This window comes from Dendropsophus ebraccatus, chromosome 10 (genome assembly GCF_027789765.1).
Source record: "Dendropsophus ebraccatus isolate aDenEbr1 chromosome 10, aDenEbr1.pat, whole genome shotgun sequence".
Taxonomy (NCBI): Eukaryota; Metazoa; Chordata; class Amphibia; order Anura; family Hylidae; genus Dendropsophus; species Dendropsophus ebraccatus.
In genome coordinates this window covers 10,118,425-10,138,397 of record NC_091463.1, presented here as the reverse complement: position 1 = coordinate 10,138,397, position 19,973 = coordinate 10,118,425, and the positions used below count along the sequence as shown (strand labels likewise).

Here is a 19,973-nt window from a genome sequence, read left to right as displayed (position 1 = left end):
GAGCTGGTTTGGAAGCAGTCTTCTTTCTCTGCTTTGCTTCTAACCATGAGTACAAGGATTCTCTCCAGTTCATTAAGTCACCCTCTATGTTATCTCAGCAGAGTACACTTCTACTTAGACAAGGTCCCCAAGATGGCCCCTTACTCCTTCTGTCTCCAAGTCAAGTCACACTTCTCTCACATCTTCAAGTCACTACCTCAACACTACTGTCCCCTACACTTGTTCCCAGTGAGTTGTTTGTTATCCTAACTTATATTGCACTGAAGTTCATCAGTAAAGGTCATCATCTGGTTAAGTGCTGGCTCTTTGCTCCCACACCTGCACATTGTGCTACCCTTTCAAGTGCCAGCGCCCTTGTGTCCGGGGGTGGGTAACTCCTCTCCTGGCCACTGTAACAAGTAAACTAGCAAAAGCACCAGAGCCCACTTGCTGTATACCACCTCAACACGGCACTTAGCTAGCTGAACTTCTGTACAATCTGAGGTGTTGGCAAAGACATGTGCCCGGCCTGAAGGCAGGAACTTCATTAATACATGTGCTCTGGGCAAGTGTATGGCTAGAAATGTAGACATGTCACAGGTGAAGTGCTCGAGGGGGTGTACATCTCACCTAGGTTACTACATACAGTGAGATGGTAAGTCCAGGATGGATCTGTTACTCAGCAGTGTTATACTGCTGAGTTGTTATTTATTTTTACCGGGCCTGGATTTACATGGAATGGCAGGTAGGTTTTGGTAGTGGGACTTGCCATTCCCTCCCCCCGATCCACGTTGGGTGTTGTGATCAGGTGTGCTCTGATGAGCCTGGAAAAGGTAAAAGCTCTGCAGAGCTGCAGGTGGTTGCTCTCAGCCAGTGTGTTTGGTGGAAGCTGCGAATACAGCCACGGATGGAGCTAAGATACACCCTGCGGTATCCAGGTGAAAGATGCTGTGTTATAGTGTCAGATAGGTGAGAAGACCTGTTAGTAAGCGCCCAGACGGGCAAGACCTTTTTGTTTGTTTTATTCCTAAAGCACGGTGCTGCTGTATTTCTGTTTGATGGACTGTTTATGCTGCAAATAAACGCCAAGCTGATATTTTACAAGTCCAAGTCTGCTGTGAACTTTGTCCAAACACACCATCCCCCGGGAGGATCCCTACAATATATATATATATATGTTTATGTAGGGACCTTGCTCACATGCACCTACAGAAATCTGACACTAGATGTCAGCAAAGTAGTGGACCTCAAATACGCACATACGGCAATGTACAACATTGTTTTACTACAATATCACATTGCGACCACGCACAACAGCCAACATAGCTTTGACAACAGGATCTGCACTGGGATGTGGCATTATCACCAAGTAGAAATATAGCTGTTTGTCAGTACTGGGATGTGTATTATTACCATGACAAGGGGGAATCCACTACATAGAGGGGGGGGGGGGTTCACCACCAGTAAGACTGTAGAGCTGGCCAGTACAGGTATCCAGAGGCATTGGCTAGCTCTCCCAATCCCTCCGTACATACAAATGCTGTTGGTTATAAGTGCTTGTATTATGATTGGCAAGGGGAATGCAATACAGGAGGTATTCTTTATTGTAAGAGCAGTGAGACTCCAAAGCTAATACACACAAGATAGATGTCCAACGTTTGTTCAGCCTCCGGCTATCTCTCCTGGCTCCCCTGTGTAGCTCCATGCTTAGATTAGTGCAGGGGTGTCAAACTCAGGCCCTCCTGAGTATATCCTGTTCAGATTATGTCGCCATAGAACATTATATAAAAGTGGCCTATTGGCCATAAAGATAGACTATGTGGCCACTAGGACAGAGAGAGTTCAATTCTGGTTTGTCCGATCCCACTCGGTGAAGAATTAACCCAAGGGTTATGGTAAGGGGATGGATGGGAGGATGATGGAGGGGTGACCTTTTAACCATTGTGAAGGACATCTCTGCATGACATACAGAGACATCCTATAAACTTAGAGGACATTATCACTGTGGCTCACCATTTATTGTGACACCACAACTCACAGCATGCCCTGACAACCACTGTGCCTTGTAGTTACACAAAACCCACAGCTTTGAAATTGCTCCGGTATCAGCAACAGCCATAACGATGATATGACGGAACTACAACCGACGCAATTCGCAGGTTATATCGGGGATATGCACGGGGGGTTTCAGACATTGTATCTTGTGTTGGTCTCTGGTGATTTATAAAGCATGAAAAAAAACGACTGTGATAGAAAACAAATGATCCCTCCAAGGAGGAAACGTCCAAACAGCAACATCTTGAGAGACGCTCCCCAGAGATGCTGGTGGAAACCTGAAGGGAGCGATGGTCGTAATTACTCATAGTGATATTAACAGTGGATCAGAAGATATTACAGAAGTGGTGACAAAGCTTAGAGACTCCTCCAAACCCTGCCGTATAGTGACGCTCAACACTGGTCATTCTCATCTGTGACTGTTATCGGCAAGATTCTCCTGTCTGAGTTTGATGGATATGTTCATCTTCACAACCAATCATTTTATAGTTCTAATAAAATCTGTCATAGACAATAAACCATCTAATCCATAGATCTTCATATAATCTTTCCTACCATTTTGTTTCTACAGCTTGTAGGCAGATTATGTGTCGTCATGGTAACAGACAGCAAACACTTTCTGTGTAGTCAGATTCGGCAGTCCACCATGACCACCTAGTGGTAAAAATTATATTTACCGAATGGTTCATATGCGATTAATTCATTATTTAGTATATGGGGTAGAGGTTTAATGTGCAACCATATTCACAGACATTGTAGTTGACTGAGTCACAATTGCAGGGCTGGTTTTAAGGTGTGGTAACTAGGCAGTTGCCAGGGGCTCCATTACCTACCTTAAGTAATCTGAACCCCATTGGGATGTGCAATCCAGAGGGAAGCGCCATGCAGGGCTAAACCTTATGGTGCCACAACCTGTTTTGCTCCCCGGCACTTTATTTGCTCCTTCTGGCAGTCGGGGTGGGTGCATGTAACCAGCATTTAATGCAGGCGATACAACGTCCACACACAATGTCCAATAACTGCTCGATGTTGCCACAACATCACTAACATTGTCGTTTCACCTGCATGGGATGCTCATGACATGCCCCCATACCAGAGGCCATACCTCCGAGCAGCCAGAGGGAGGTAGTGGAGGGACAGGGACAGGTAGTGTCCTAATGGTAGGATGTAGGATACCAAGCATGCTCAGGTAACTGTGTAACCAAGCAGTCTCTTTACTGAAGGATGATTCCCTTGACAGTGAGGCACAATCGGACACCAAGTCACAGGGAAAAGCTGTGTTGCTCATAGCAACCAATCAGGATCCATCTTTCATTTGTTACAGCAAATGTTTGAAAATGAAAGCTTAGCACTGATTGGTTGCCATGGGAAATATGTCCAGATGTATCAGTTTGTCTGAAGTATAAACTTTCTGATTGGCCCATAACAACCAATCACAGTTCAGCTTTCATTTCTTACATTGCTTTGGTAAAATGAAAGCTGAGCTGTGATTGGTTGCTGTGGGCAAATCAGATAGATTGATAAATCTGAGTCTTACATGGCAACTCTTCTGGTGAGAACATGTTATTACTATGGGCAGCTGCCTCTGATCATACATGTAGAAATTCTACCACCACTCTGGTTTATTTCATAGATTTTATTGTATTTTCCTACATTTAGGGGAACCTGGGATGGGTTGTGGTCTTACTCTTCCTATATATTAGTTGCTGCAGAGCTCTCTTGATCTCATGGTTCCTCATACTGTATATAATGGGGTTAATGAAAGGCGTCAGCACCGTATATAACAAAGACTTCACTGTTTTTGCGTAGAAAGTGTCTTCCCCAACAGGGAATATATATATTGTGATCTGCGTCACATAGAAGATGAAGATGGTGGTGAGATGGGCGCTGCAGGTGGAGAACGCCTTCCACCGCCCGGCAATGGATGTAATCTTAAGAATTGAGAAAACAATACAGAAATAGGAGATTGTGATCACCACAAAGGGCACTAATGTGAGGGAGATGGAAAATATAAAGTCTTCTGTCTGTACGGTGGAAGTGTCCGAGGAGGCTATGACCAAGATGGGGGAATAGTCACAGAAGAAATGTTCAATGATGTTAGATCCGCAAAATGTTAATTGGAATAAAGAAGCAACTTCAATGGGGAACAGGACAAAGCAAATGGCCCATGGCCAGAAGATGAGGTGCTGACAAAGCTTATGGCTCATGATCGGCGCATAGCGCAAAGGATGACAGATGGCCACGTAGCGGTCAAAGGCCATCACTGTAAGGATCAGCGACTGAGTAAACGTCGAGCTGCAGAACACATAATACTGGATGAAACATCCCGTGATGGAAATGTCCCCTCCTCCCGTCACTATAACGTACAGCATGTTGGGCATTATATTGGTGGTAAACAAGATGTCCGCCACAGAGAGATTCCGGAGGAACAGGTACATGGGCACATTGAGGTGGTGACTGGCTGATACCAATGTGATAATGAAGAGGTTTCCAAGTAGAATCAAAATATAAATCAAGAGAAACATAAAGAAAAGTGATATCTTAAAGTTCTCCAAGTTCTTAAAACCAAGAATGAAGAATTGTGTGACCGCAGACCCGTTACCTTCACACATCCTCATAGAAGAACTGGTCAACCTGTAATACAACCCATGTGGGAAACTTACTGATATAACATAGGGGTCAATGATGGAGCAAACATATCTAGAAGGTTGTATCGCAGTGGTCTTCATCATGTGGCTCTCCAGCTGTTAATAACGAAAACCCCCAGCATGTTCTGACAACCATAACTGCACCCATCTAATACACCATTAAAGATTGTGGCAAATTTGTGTTACACCTCCAATACATACCTATGTGTCTCCATGGTTACAGACTACACACAGACACCGTGTAGTCTGATCCCTCATATTCTCTTCCATCTGTCTCCTACTTCTCACTGAACTACTGTATATATTACGTGTATATATATCTAAAAAGATCCATTGTGAGAATAACATAAAACCCCAAAATTGCTATAATCTACCAATGTCTAAGGTCAAAGGTGTAAGCCCATGAGATACTATACATATGATATATGACATATAGGGGATGTATTTCTTACCTGTTTGGAGGATAGGATTTCTGTCAATTAAAAATAGAATTGAGCTTCTGTCTAGGAATAAAGATCATGAACAAATCTAATAATAATAATAATCATTATAATAATGGAGATAGATCATATTTTTACACATTGTACAAAAGTCAGCAGACCAGGGACATAAAAAACAACACTATAGTAAAAGTTGTTCGGTGCAATGTTATTGTTATATGTTATTATTGTTTTGGAATATAAGCGACGTGTTTCGAGGCTCTGCAGACCCCTTCATCAGACTTGGGGCAATCCTTATCCAGCACAGATAGCAGAATCAGGTGGTTTTTACCCATTAATACAGGGGGTGTATGATATATGCTATGTGTGTAGCCGTTCTCATAAATTACTATAGACTTTAAAATTACAGATAAAACAAACCAAAAATGCATCAAAATGTTGTCTGTGGTTCCAGCCTTAAAGTCACAAAATACTCTGCTTTGCTTCTACTGTATATCATCTGAAAATGGATGGAAAAAGTGTGAATGTCATCATGTTCCTTCATATATAAGTAGTATAACAGACGTAATAAAAAAATAACATATAAAAAAGGAAGAACAGTAGAGGTAGTAACGACAATATTGTTTTCAAACATTAATAGCAGTAATAATAATAATAATAATAATAATAATAATAATAATAATAATAATAATAATAATACAGTAAGAAGAGTAAGGCTGGGTTCACACTGCGTTTTTGCAATCCGTTCTTGCAATCCGTTTTTTGCAAAAAACGGATGCATTTGTGTGCATCCGTTTTGATCCATTTTTCCATTGACTTCCATTGTAAAAAAAAAACGGATCAAAATGGATGTTTTTTTTAGCGGACACAAAAGTAGTGTCAGCTACGTTTTTGTGTCTGTCAAGAAAAACGGATCCGTTTTGATCCTTTTTTTTTTACAATGGAAGTCAATGGAAAAACGGATCAAAACTGATGCACACAAATGCATCCATTTTTTTCATCCGTTTTTTTGCAAAAAAACGGATTGCAAAAACGCAGTGTGAACCCAGCCTAATCCTAATAGCAGTAATAATAATAATAATTATAGTATTAATAATACAGTTAGAAGAGTAATCCTAATGGCAGTAATAGTAATAATAACAGTATTAATAATAAGAGTAAAAACATATAGTAAAAAGAGTAATCCTAATGGCAGTAATAGTGATAATACATCTTTATTAACATCTTCTCCACACGTCTTTATGACAGGCTCTCCTTAAAGAGAGTCTCAACCCCTTTGAACCACGTCGATAGACCTCTCACTAGCTAGCCAACACCCTGCTCTGCACTGATGAGGGGCAAAACTCCCGAAATAGCTGTATGCAAATGGAAAATCTTTCCTTTTCGAGAGATTGTTGGGCTTGGCATAAAATCCCCAGCCAATGTTCTAAGGCTCCTTGACTGAGCGAGACTTGAAGGGACATCTCTTTGCTCAAGAGGTGTGAAAGCTATTTTGCATATCCTAATAGCAGTAATAGAAATAACATTAACCCCTTTACGACCACGGGCGTTTACGCCCTGCGGCTGCCTCGGGAACTTCAGAGTGGAGCCGCACGGCGACCTTGCTCTGAACTGCCGCAGTCCCGGGTGCCGCTCGCAGTCGGGGACCGTGGCTATTAGCGGGCACGGTCCAATCGCTGTGCCCGCTAATTAAGGATTCAGATGCAGCTGTCAAAGTTGACAGCTGCATCTAAATCCTTTATGCAGCCGATTCCCTGGTGTCTAGTGGGGTGGATCACTCCTTGGCACTCGGTTGCTTCCAGCTGCAGAAGCCGGAAGCAATCGAGTGCCTATCTCATTGATCTATGCTGTATATCTATACAGCATAGATCTCAATGAGAGATCAGTGTGCATATACTAGAAGTCCCCCAGAAAAAAAAGAAAAAAAAGGTGTTATTATTAATAAAAAGCCCCCTCCCCTAATAAAAGTTTAATTCACCCCCCTTTTCCCATGTTATGAATAAAATTAAATAAATAAACCAATAAATAAACATGTTTGGTATCGCCACGTGCGTAATCGCCCGAACTATTAATTAATCACATTCCTGATCTCGCACGGTAAACAGCGTAAGCGTAAAAATATCCCAAAGTGCAAAATTGTGCATTTTTGGTCGCATAAAATCCAGAAAAATTGTCATAAAAAGCGATTAAAAAGTTGCATATGTGCAATCAAGGTAACGATAGAAAGAACACAGCATGGCGCAAAAAATGACACCTCACACAGCCCCATAGACCAAAGGATAAAAGCGCTATAAGCCTGGGAATAGAGTGATTTTAAGGAACATATATTTGTTAACAATGGTTTGAATTTTTTACAGGCCATCACATAAAAGAAAAGTTATACATGTTCCTTAACATACATAACAAGTCAGTTTTACCCCAGGGCGAACGGCGTAAAAACAAATACCCCCCAAATAAACAGAATGCATTTTTTTTTCAATTTCACCGCACATTACATTTTTTTCTGGTTTCGCAGTGTACTTTATGCAAAAATTCAGCCTCATGTGGGTTTCTAGGTGAAAAAATGCAAGTGCTATGGCCTTCTAAGCACAAGAAGGAAAAAAAAACGGAAGTGCAAAAATCGAAATTGGCCCGGTCCTTAAGGGGTTAATAGTAATAATAATAGTGAAAATACATAGTCCTATAATAGTAATCCTAATAACAGTAATAGTAAAATTATTACCTATAGTAAGGCTGGGTTCACACTGTGTGTTTGCTGTCCACTTAACATATCCGTTGGGGGGGAAAATGGCAGCAAAAACAGGTGGTAAAAATGGATGCAGATGTATACCATTAGGATCTGTTTTCTAATGACTGAAACATACTGAAATTGATCTTTATTTTTTTTTTTAGCAACACAAAAACGTGGTTGACCGTGTTTTTCTGTATGTAAAAATAAACAATAAAAAGCAATGCAGCAAACAGCAAAAACGCAGTGTGGACTCCGCCTAAGAACAGTAGTTACAATAAGCAACAAAAGTAATTACAATAAGCAAAAAATAGTAATCCTAACAGCATTTATAGGAAGGCTATGTTCCCACAACCTCTTTTAATGGCCGTTATTTTGTACCAAAAACAACCGTCTAAAATAAGAGCTGTTGTTTAGCATACTGTGGCGGACGTCATTGAAATGATGGCCGCCAACGTGGGCTAAACAACAGCCGTTGGTTCCTGGCCGCTTTTAACACCCTCCTAAAAATTACATTGAATTTAGTAGAAAAAAGGTTGAATGACGACCAGAAAATAATCACTGCGTGAACAACTAATTAAGCGGTGCTATTCGCTAAATAACGGCCGCCAATAAATGTCATGAACATTAATTTGATGGCCGTTATTTTATACATTTAGTGAACTGACGGCCGTTGTTTTTCTTATCGACTTCAATGGGAATCATTGAAGATTGAAAACAGCGGCCGTTATTTTAAACAAAACTGGCGGCCATTATTTTAGCAAAAAAGTTGTTGTGTAAACATGGCCTTAAAGTGATCAAACTATTGAAATAATAAAATAATTGTAAAAATAAAAGCAACAACAGTAGCAGTAATAGTAAACAATGTAAATTACTATTGGTATGACAAGAAGAGTTTTCTATTGTTACAGAGGTTTTAATAGATTTACCTTATTTGTAGAATTTAGTGATGTTCATGGAGTTCCTGATGGTTTTTGGCATCGTCTGGTCTGGGGGGATGGTGACTCTAGGACTCCTTTTCCTATGGAGGGCGTCCTCAGTGGTATCCTCCTGCCCCCTGCACCCTGCAGCTCTGTGACCCTCTTATACCCTCCCCATTGACAGGCTGACGTTCTGCTCCGGCCCCTCGTGTATAATTAACTGTAATGTTGGAAGAAAAAACAAAACTTGATAAAAATATTTTTGATTGATGATAAGTAGCGTTCCCCGGGGGAAGAGGAAAAAAGAGAGAAACCCCCCCCCCACCATCGTAATAATGGACTGTGTAATAACATCATCCAACACACCCAGGCAGCTCCATATGGCTTCATTGCTTCATCCATAGCGTCCTTACAGATTATGATCGAATAACATTTTGTGCCTCTAGAAATGAGACATCTTCACATAGTATCGGAGGCCGCCATGTTATCTTTATTACTTTAGTTTCTGCCCAGGATACTGCGATGGTTGGTGGCAATAATAATATAACGTAATATTCAGTCACATTTCAGGGTTCGATACTGACCTAATATAAGGGGATTCCAGATGATAGATTATTATACAGGGGTTTCTTGTCTTCCTGTAGCCCTTCTCAATTATATATAGGTTCTCCTCCCAGGAGCCATAGACAGTGCAGAGAGTCATCCTGATATATATGGACCACAGAGACAGAACATGCGGCTGCTGGGGTGCAGGTGGTCCTGCTGTGGCTTGTTGTATCTCCCTTGGTACTCTGTGGTGAGGACCTCCAGGGGAACGACACTGGCAAATGTGCCCATGGCTCATGAGGAGGGGAAACAAATGCTTCAGTCCTGGGGAACCAAATTAAAGTAGTGGAGCCATCAGAGCTTTTCAATGAGGCCCCTCTTTTAGGGCCATATTACACAGCCTGATATCGCGGGGTAAGCGGGTGCCAATCTGCTAGACAGGTAAGTATAATCTTTATTTTTTTTCTTTACCCTGGCATCAGGCATCAGCCACACCTCACTATTACATGTAGCAACGCACAGCCAGCAGCTGATGATTTTACAACATGTTAGAAAACAACGATCAGCCAAGGAGCCAATCAGTGGCTGATCGTTGTCTTCGTTGTGTTTATTATACAGATTGATATCTACCCAAATCGGTCTGATTCAGCAGCTAATCGCTCCGTGTAATAGGGCTCTTAAAGTACTATTACACAGAGAGATTATCTATAGAGGCAGATGTAATATAGACAGTGACCAGCCAATGAGCGCACACACTCTGATTGATGTCTTTAAACATTGGGAGGCCATCAAAACCAATAGACCTGACACGCTCACCAAAGGTGTCTGCCTTCTGTAAGACAATACCCCTATTCACAGCTCACATATTACCCAAATGGAAGAAGCACACTGCTGGGGCTTTGAAAGCCTATTGAATCCCCCTTATTCACTGACCTCACACCATCGGACCTCTTTCCAACAATGACATTATTTTTGAAGGGCGAGCATTTTCCAGATGATGAGACTCTTCCAAAGTCCCAAAGTGGCTTTTGGAGCAACCTGTCAACTTCTACAAGCGAGATGTTTACAGTATCATAAAGAAATCAGACACCCTAGGTGGCCAAAGAGATGGGAGATGTGTGTTCCCCTAGGTGGCCAAAAAGATGGGAGAAGTGTGTGTCCCTAAGTGGCCAAAGAGATGAGAGACGTGAGTCTCCCTGGGTGGTCAGAGAGGTGGGAGAATTGTACGTTCCTAGGTGGCCAAAAAGATGGAAGAAGTGTGTGTCCCTAACTGGCCAAAGAGATGAGAGATGTGTGTGTCCCTAGGTAGCCAAAGAGATGGGAGATGTGTGTGTCCCTGGGTGGCCAAAGAGATGGGAGACGTGTGTGTCCCTGGGTGGCCAAAGAGATGGGAGACATGTGTGTCCCTGGGTGGCCAAAAAGATGGGAGAAAGGTGTGTCCCTAGGTGACCAAAGAGATAGGAGAAGTGCGTGTCCCTAGGTGGCCAAAGAGATGAGAGATGTGTGTGTCCCTAGGTGGCCAAAAAGATGGGAGATGTGTGTGTCCCTGGGTGGCCAAAAAGATGGGAGATGTGTGTGTCCCTGGGTGGCCAAAGAGATGGGAGATGTGTGTGTCCCTGGGTGGCCAAAAAGATGGGAGATGTGTGTGTCCCTGGGTGGCCAAAGAGATGGGAGACGTGTGTGTCCCTGGGTGGCCAAATAGATGTGAGACGTGTGTGTCCCTAAGTGGCCAAAGAGATGTGAGATAAGTGTGTTCCGAAGTGGCCAAAGAGATGTGAGAAGTGTGTGTCCCTAGGTGGCCAAAAAGATGGGAAACGAGTGTGTCCCTAAGTGGCCAAAGAGATGTGAGAAGTGTGTGTCCCTAGGTGGCCAAAAAGATGGAAGATGTGTGTGTCCCTAAGTGGCCAAAGAGATGGGAGATGTGTGTCCCTAGGTGGCTGAAGAGATGGGAAATGTGTGTGTCCCGAGGTGGCCAAAGAGATGGGAGATATATGTGTCCCCAGTTGGCCACAAAGATGGGAGAACTGTGTGTCCCTAGGTGTTCAAAAAGATGATATACGTATGTGTCCCATAGGTGTCCCCTATGTAGACAAAGACTAATAACTGGGCCAAGTTTCATTGCTCTCAGTCCATAGAAATTGGGTCAGGGGATTTTTTAATGAATGCCCCTCCTATCATTGTTCTGCACCTTATGCTTATAAGCATAAACATTTATTATTTTCTTTGCACCATAATTTTGGCTATGTTGGTGTTTTTGCACACAGCGTAAACTTTCAAGCAACATTTATCAAGGCATTTGAAGTATTTTTGAGTAATTTTTGCCAGAAGAACAATTTTTTGAAATTTATCATGTGTGGTTGGAGCGATAGTCCAAGCTATTTGCAAAAAAATAAATTGTTCAAGATTTATCAAGGTCACCAGGACTAGAGATTTTTGCGCAGCACATGAAAAGTGCGCAAGCACAAAAATTATTGCCCAAATGGAGCGCGTCCCCCTTAGTTTTTGCTGTTGTTCGTGGCTCCATGTTCCTCATACCTAATTTATGTTTTGCAACTTTCATAAAAAGTTGCATTTTTGGCACAAAAGCCCCTTCAGCCTGGACCACATGTAGTTACAAACAAGATAATGCAAATCACTAGACCTCCACTAGCCATGTACTACTTTATTATATCTAAGGGGGAACTTCTCAACACAGTAGTACAGTGTAAATAAAATAGAACCAGTGTGAGAAATATCGCCGATCATAAATCTCCCCATTATGCCGGTTGTTGTGACACTACAACTCCCAGCATGCCCTTACAGCCTATGTGAGACCCCAACAGCAGAAGCCTACTATTACTATCAGCCCCAGTATCTGTATTGGGCCGTATGGGTGATGGTATATGGCTTTCATAATGGTATGCTGACACCAACGTCATGCGCAGGTTATAGTGTACGCTCAGGGATGAGACATTGTATCTTGTGTTTGGTCCCTAGTGATTTATCAAACATAATAAACAAACATCTGTGATAGAAAACAAATGATCCCTCCAAGGAGGAGAAGTCCAAACAGTAACATCTTGGGAGACATTCCCGGGGGATGCTGGTGGAAACCTAAAGGGAACGATGGTCGACGTGTTAACTCAGGAAGTGATAATAATGGAGAATCTGGGAGGAATTACTGTAACAATCCCAGGACTTAAACATTCCTCCATTTAATTATAACGCATAATGATCCGAATCTCCTTAAAGGGGTTTTCAAGGATAAAACAATCGATAACCTATCCACATGTATGCTTCCCCCCCATCTTCTAAATAGGCTATCAATTGTTTTAGCCCGGAAAACCTCTTTAATTAATTAGACTGGTAAAGAGGATCCTGCCCACAAGGTATCATAGTCTTCAAAGTAATAAGGGGCAGTAGGTGCTCATATGATAGTGAAGGGGCAGTAGGTGCTCATGTAATAGCATAGGGGCAGTGGGTGCTCATATGATAGTGTAGGGGCAGTAAGTGTTCATATGATAGTGTAGGGGCAGTAGGTGCTCATATGATAGCATAGGGGCAGTAGGTGTTCATATGATAGTGTAGGGGCAGTAGGTGCTCATATGATAGTGTAGGGGCAGTAGGTGCTCATATGATAGTATAGGGGCAGTAGGTGCTCATATGATAGCATAGGGGCAGTAGGTGCTCATATGATAGTATAGGGGCAGTAGGTGCTCATATGATAGTGTTGGGGCAGTAGGTGCTCATATGATAGTGTAGGGGCAGTAGGTGCTCATATGATAGTGTAGGGGCAGTAGGTGCTCATATGATAGTATAGGGGCAGTAGGTGCTCATATGATAGTATAGGGGCAGTAGGTGCTCATATGATAGTGTAGGGGCAGTAGGTGCTCATATGATAGTGTAGGGGCAGTAGGTGCTCATATGATAGTTTAGGGGCAGTAGGTGCTCATATGATAGTATAGGGGCAGTAGGTGCTCATATGATAGCATAGGGGCAGTAGGTGCTCATATGATAGTATAGGGGCAGTAGGTGCTCATATGATAGTGTAGGGGCAGTAGGTGCTCATATGATAGTGTAGGGGCAGTAGGTGCTCATATGATAGTATAGGGGCAGTAGGTGCTCATATGATAGCATAGGGGCAGTAGGTGCTCATATGATAGCATAGGGGCAGTAGGTGCTCATATGATAGTGTTGGGGCAGTAGGTGCTCATGTAATAGCATAGGGGCAGTGGGTGCTCATATGATAGTGTAGGGGCAGTAGGTGCTCATATGATAGTGTAGGGGCAGTAGGTGCTCATATGATAGTGTAGGTTTCTTCAGCCTCAGGAGTCCATTAGGGTTACCACTCTTCCGGGCGAGTGCTACAATAAGTGCCACCAGTGTGGAGTGAGAAACAAACTGACAGTAGTAATTGGCAAATCCTTAATAGCCCAGAGACCGATGGGATGTGGCCATTGCAGAACAGTTGAAAGCTTGGCTGGATCCATTTGAACACCCTTGTTGGAGACAATATCCCTAAGGAAAGGAAGACTTGACTGATGTAACAGACAATCCTCCAGCTTGGCATAGAGGCCATTTTCCCTAGGACCTTTTTAAGACTAAACGGACATGATTGATATGAGAGTTCAGATCAGAGGAGTAGGTGAGAATATAATCCAGATATACGACCACACAGGAGTACAGTAGGTCATGCAAAATCTCATTTACGAAGTCTTGGAAGACTGCCAGGAGATTAAAAAGCCCAGACAGTATACCAAATACTCATCGCCTATCCCAAGTAATGAAGGCCGTCTTCCATTTGTCATCCTCATGAATACTAATCAGGTTATAGGCACCCCACAAATCAAGCTTGAAAAAAATTGGGGCTCCTTGGTGGCGATCAAAGAGTTTTGTGATTAGGGGCACAGGATACCTATTCTCCTATATTAGGAGTGTATAGTCTCAAAAATCCGTCCTTCTTCTGAACGAAAAAGAAGCCAGCACCTGCGGGAGACGTGGACTTTCGGATGAAACCTTTCTGTAAGTTCTTTATAATATAGGCCGACCCTGATATACCCTACTCCAAGGAGGGCTGGTACCTGGCAGAAGATTAACAGGGCAATCAAAGGGTTGATGAAGCAGAAGGGTCTCAGCTTGCTTTTCAGAGAAGACGAAAAGCTCGGAAGAGACCGGTGAGGACACAATAGGGCCAGGTACCTTAATACACGATGTAGAGTAGGCTGGACCCCAACAAATTACATCGCCCGAAGTGCAACCCAACGTGGGAGTATGGCCTTGTAGCCATGGGAAGCCCAGAAGAATGGCTGAATAGGTAGGTAGCACATAGAAAGTAATCTCTTCCCTATACAAAGCGCTAACTTGAAGGGCCACTGTTTCTGTACGAAACTGGAAGGACTCGCTTAGGGGTTCTCCTGTAATAGAAGAAATGCTCAATGGTTTAGGAAGTTTAACCACAGGGGGTTGCCATCTTTAAACCAAGGAGGCATTAATAAAGTTGGCTGCAGAATCAGAATTCCAAAAGTGGAATATTGCTGCCCGGATGAAACAGAGATCAGGAGCGGCAACGACAGCAATGAAGAGGATGCGTTCCCACCTAGGGAGGCCTCTCCTACATTGCCTAGGTGTGGGTGTTTCCCAACCGCTGAAGACGCTGTGGACAGTTTAAGTGAAAATGATCATGACTGGCACAGTAAAGACACAAGCTTTGTTCCTGGGGTCAAGTGAATCCTTCACATCCTTCAAGAAACCACTATGGTTTACTGGAGATGTTATGGCTATTGTAAAGGAGAAAAAGTCAGCCTATAGGAAGTATAAAGAGACTGGGAATGAAGCTGACAGAGAGACGTATAAAATTATACAGAAGGAGGCAAAGTAGATCATAAATGCTGCTAAATCCTCAAAAGAGGAAGAAATGGCAAAATCTGTTACTGAGGGGAATAAAACCTTCTTTAGATATAAAAGTGACAGGAAGACGAAGAACGGCTGCAGCATTACTAAAATAACTAATGGGGAGAATATGTTTATTGACGGAGATAAGGCGGTCGCTGACTATTTGAACAGCTACTTCTGTTCAGGGTTTTCAAAAGGAGGTCTTCACAATCACAGGATGGTTGGACACAGCATTGCCTCCAGTTGTATGGGTTCAGCTCCAGTGTTCTCAGAGGCTAAAGTTGCAGAGGAACTTGCCCGTTTAAAGTTGAATAAGGTGATGGGTCCAAATGGTGTCCATCTCAGCGTTCTTAAAGAACTCGGATCTGTGATTGTTGTCCCCTGATAGATCTGTATAACCAATCCCTGCTAACAGGAGATGTTCCTGATGATTGGAGAACGGCCAATGTTATACCAATCCACAAGAAGGGGAGTAGAGAAGAGCCCAGTAACTACAGGCCAGTTAGCTTAACCCCTTAGCGACCCATGACGTATCTGATACGTCATGGTGCCGCAGGGGGTGTTCAGAGCGGGGTCCCGCCGGGACCCCGCTCTGAACGGCACCGATCCCGGCTGCAATCTGCAGCCGGGCAGTGCCTCTATTAGCCGGCGCGGGTCCCGTTGCCGCGCCGGCTAATTAAGCCCTTCAATGCAGCTGTCAAACCTGACAGCTGCATTGAAGTGCTTTCCTCCGTGCATCCCTGGTGTCTAGTGGCACGGATCTCCCCCCCGCGATGCGATCGCGGGGGGGGAGATCCGTTCTTCTGCCCGTGCCGGGCCTCAGCATCGGAATGACGCTGATCCCGTCTCGGCAATAGATTGCTGTGGCCTGCAGCAGGCCATAGCAATCTATGACCGATCTAATGGATCTTTGCTGTGTATATACACAGCATTGATCTCTATGAGAGATCAGTGCTGTGTATATACAAGTCCCCCAGGGGGGCTTCTAGTGTATGTAAAAAAAAAAGTAAAAAAGTGTTTTTATTAATAAAAAATCCCCTCCCCTAATAAAAGTCCAAATCACCCCCCTTTTCCCATTTTATAAATATAAATTAATAAATAAATTAATAAACATATTTAGTATCACCGCACACGTAATCGCCCGATTAATTAATCACATTCCTGATCTCGCACGGTGAACGGCGTAAGCGCAAAAAAATCCCAAAGTGCAAAATTGCGCATTTTTGGTCGCATCAAATCCAGAAAAAATGTAATAAAAAGCGATCAAAAAGTCGTATATGCGCAATCAAGGTACCGGTAGAAAGAACACATCATGGCGCAAAAACTGACACCTCACATAGCCCCATAGACCAAAGGATAAAAGCGCTATAAGCCTGGGAATGGAGCGATTTTAAGTGACATATATTTGTTAACAATGGTTTGAATTTTTTACAGGCCATCCGATACAATATAAGTTATACATGTTATATATCGTTGTAATCGTAACGACTTGAGGAACATGCATAACAAGTCAGTTTTACCATAGGGCGAACGGCGTAAATGCAAAACTCCCCGAAATCAAAACAAATTCGTTTTTTTTTTTCAATTTGACAGCGCAAATGATTTTTTTCCGGTTTCACAACATATTTTATGGAAAAATTATGCCTGTAATTGCAAAGTACAATTGGTTTCGCAAAAAATAAGCACTCATATACGTCTCTAGGTGAAAAAATGCAAGCGCTATGGACTTTTAAACATAAAATGGAAAAAGCAAAAGCGCAAAAACGAAAATTGGCTTTGACCTTAAGGGGTTAACATCTGTAGTAGTATAAATGATGGAAACTCTTGTAAAAAAAAAAGAAGATATAGAAGTAGATAGTGACATAGGAGAAGGCTTGGTAGGTAAGGATAGTGACAGAGGAGAAGGTTTGGTAGGTAAGGATAGTGACATTGCAGAAGGTTTGATAGGTAAGCATAGTGACATAGGAGAAGGGTTGGTAGGTAAGGATAGTGACATAGGAGAAGCATTGGTAGGTAAGGATAGTGATATAGGAGAAGGTTTGGTAGGTAAGGATAGTGACATAGGAGAAGGTTTGGTAGGTAAGGATAGTGACATAGGAGAAGGTTTGGTAGGTAAGGATAGTGACATAGGAGAAGGTTTGGTAGGTAAGGATAGTGACATAAGAGAAGGTTTGGTAGGTAAGGATAGTGATATAGGAGAAGGTTTGGTAGGTAAGGATAGTGACATTGGAGAAGGTTTGGTAGGTAAGGATAGTGATATAGGAGAAGGTTTGGTAGGTAAGGATAGTGACATAGGAGAAGGTTTGGTAGGTAAGGATAGTGACATAGGAGAAAGTTTGGTAGGTAAGGATAGTGACATAGGAGAAGGTTTGGTAGGTAAGGACAGTGACATAGGAGAAGGTTTGGTAGGTAAGGATAGTGACATAGGAGAAGGTTTGGTAGGTAAGGACAGTGACATAGGAGAAGGTTTGGTAGGTACATGGGTTCTGGGACCCTAAACAATGGAAATTGAAGTTCAAAGTTTCCAGATGTAAAATAATGCACTTGAGGAGGAATAATCCTTTATCTGAGTATCATATTGGCAGTTCTGTTTGGCAAAGACTTCAGAAGAGAAGGATTTAGGGGTAGGCTGGGCTGTATAGCTAGAGGTATACCCAGTAGGAAGAGGGAGATTACACAGACACACGCTGTATATATTGTCTACACAGACACACACTGTATATGTGGTGCACCACCAGTGTGGTGGACAACCAGTCACTTGCTAAATGGTGAAGTGTGACTCTATTACAGTAGTGGTTGGTCGGGGAATAGCTCAGCAAGGTGTTGTGATGTTGTGACGCCAGTGCCGGTTGGGCACACAGGTATGGAGGCACACCTTTTATTTTAGTGAGGCTGGCTATACCCTTTACCCTGTGGTTAGTAACCTTTCAAGCTGTTTGGGGGTCCTTTGGGTGCATATCACGGTGGTCTGGAGTGGAGTTGTGACCCACCTGGACTATTGGTACCGCCATTCACAGAAAGAGGAGATGACCCAAGGAAGATACAATGGCTGTGTAGGTGCTTAGAGAATAATCACTGAGTCCAGGTAAAATAAATAACTTCTTCTTTACTGCAGGAAGGCTTAATAAAATTATATACAATAGACTTCTGACTTGATAAAATACTTTAGACTTTAAAGACAGGATCTGTGCTGAGAGCTTGAAAAGAAGTACAGCCTTGTTGACTGAGTTGCGTGCTAAGAGGTAGAAGAGGTTCAGAGGAGTAGAGAGGAGGATGTCGAGAGAGTCCCAATATAGTACTGTGCTCTTCCGGAACTTTAGAAGTAGAATAAGTAGAATACTTGAGAGTAGAGAGAATACTTGTGCCCATGTTTTGATTCTTTGGTCTTTGCACCACCTATTGCCCCCCAGTGTCGGGTGACCCGTCCTAGAGGATGACACAAGCCCCAGACCTTGTTACCTGGGATTAGCAGAGTGGTCAGAATTTTCTGGTTACACCCGAGATAGAGTACGAGATATAGTATGTAGGTTTCTAGCAACTTTGCTCTCTCCAAATCAGTTCCTATTTCTTCAGGATACTGTCCTGCACCTTTAGACTTGCTCACGGCATGGGCTGGGATGATCCCTGACTTGCCCTCTCTAAGAGTGTTTAGCAATGCATAGTACGTGGAAGTACTTCTTTCAAGAAAAGAGTGTCCTTGTTTCCCATGTGCATCTGTCCACTACCACACCTCAGACTACACTCGACCTGTCCTCTAATATGGGACCTGGCATAAGCCAGGGCCCAACTTGACTGCTGTAGGGACCATTCTGGCTTGCGTCCTTCCTCTACAGAAACCAGAGTAAGACTCACTAAAGGTGTCGCTACATTTCTTCTCCCCATGTGACAACTTCCTAGAGCATATGTGACATGTGCTGTGAGTGGGTGAGAAGAAAGTGCAAGGGAAAGAGAAGGATAGAGATAGGTAGATAAGAGAAAGAGCTCTCATTGGTGCACAAATCACAGAAACAATAACCCTTTGGTCACCTACAGCTGTGCAATACTTTGACATACGATATACATACTAGCGATATCTAGTGGTAAAACTTAGGTACTACTTCATTACCAATACTACTTTGAAGTACAGACTTTTGCGAGGGGTGTAAAGACAAGCAAAACCCGTGGCGGGACACCACATATATACTACTTATACAGACACACACTGTATATCCTGTTGAGAGAACCACACGTTGTATATACTGCTTACACAGACACACACTGTATATACTGCTTACACAGACACACACTGTATATACTGCTTACACAGACACACACTGTATATACTGCTTACACAAACTTACAGAGACACACACACCTTCATTAAGCCCTCCTCTCTTGTGGGCGGGGCTTTCCTCTTCATCCTGTGGGCAGGGCTTCCTACTGCAGCCTGTGGGGGAAGCTTAGTCCTGCAACCTGTGGGCAGGGCTTCCTCCTGTAGCCTGTGGGCAGAGCTTCCTCCTCCAGCCTGTGGGCGTGGCTTCCTCCTGCAGCCTATGGGCAGAGCTTCCTCCTGCAGCCTATGGGCGGGGCTTATTCCTGCAGCTTATGGGCAGGGCTTCCTCCTGCAGCCTCTTCTGATCCTGTTTCCTCTGTGTGTTGGCAGGAACAGTTGCATTGAAAATAATTCCTGCACTGATTAGAGCTGGATCAGAGGCAGGTGGCGCTCTGTCCTATTGGGAGGACACAGCGTCCTGCACAGCTGTCACACCTCTAAGGCCGGCCCTGGTGACAGCAGGTTTAATATATG

At 43.2% G+C, this 19,973-nt stretch overlaps 1 protein-coding gene and 1 long non-coding RNA gene across 2 annotated transcripts in view; both read right to left on the bottom strand.

Moving 5' to 3' along the window:
- Positions 1-3,689: 3,689 nt before the first annotated feature.
- On the bottom strand, positions 3,690-4,646 carry LOC138765853 (olfactory receptor-like protein COR4). The gene has a single exon (XM_069942956.1). It carries the CDS (start codon positions 4,644-4,646, stop codon positions 3,690-3,692), a length of 957 nt encoding a protein of 318 aa, XP_069799057.1.
- A 601-nt stretch (positions 4,647-5,247) lies between these two features.
- The window catches only part of LOC138802515 (uncharacterized), a 32,702-nt gene continuing 17,976 nt past the window's right edge, over positions 5,248-19,973 (bottom strand). The window contains exons 2-3 of the long non-coding RNA XR_011364773.1: positions 8,780-8,990; positions 5,248-5,621 (exon numbers count right to left, since the gene is read on the bottom strand). This is a non-coding gene — a long non-coding RNA (uncharacterized lncRNA). The remainder of the gene's footprint in view (positions 5,622-8,779; positions 8,991-19,973) is intronic.

Excerpts from the sequence above, each read along its gene's own strand:
- LOC138765853 (XM_069942956.1), bottom strand. The coding sequence starts at position 4,646 with ATGTGTGAAGGTAACGGGTCTGCGGTCACACAATTCTTCATTCTTGGT.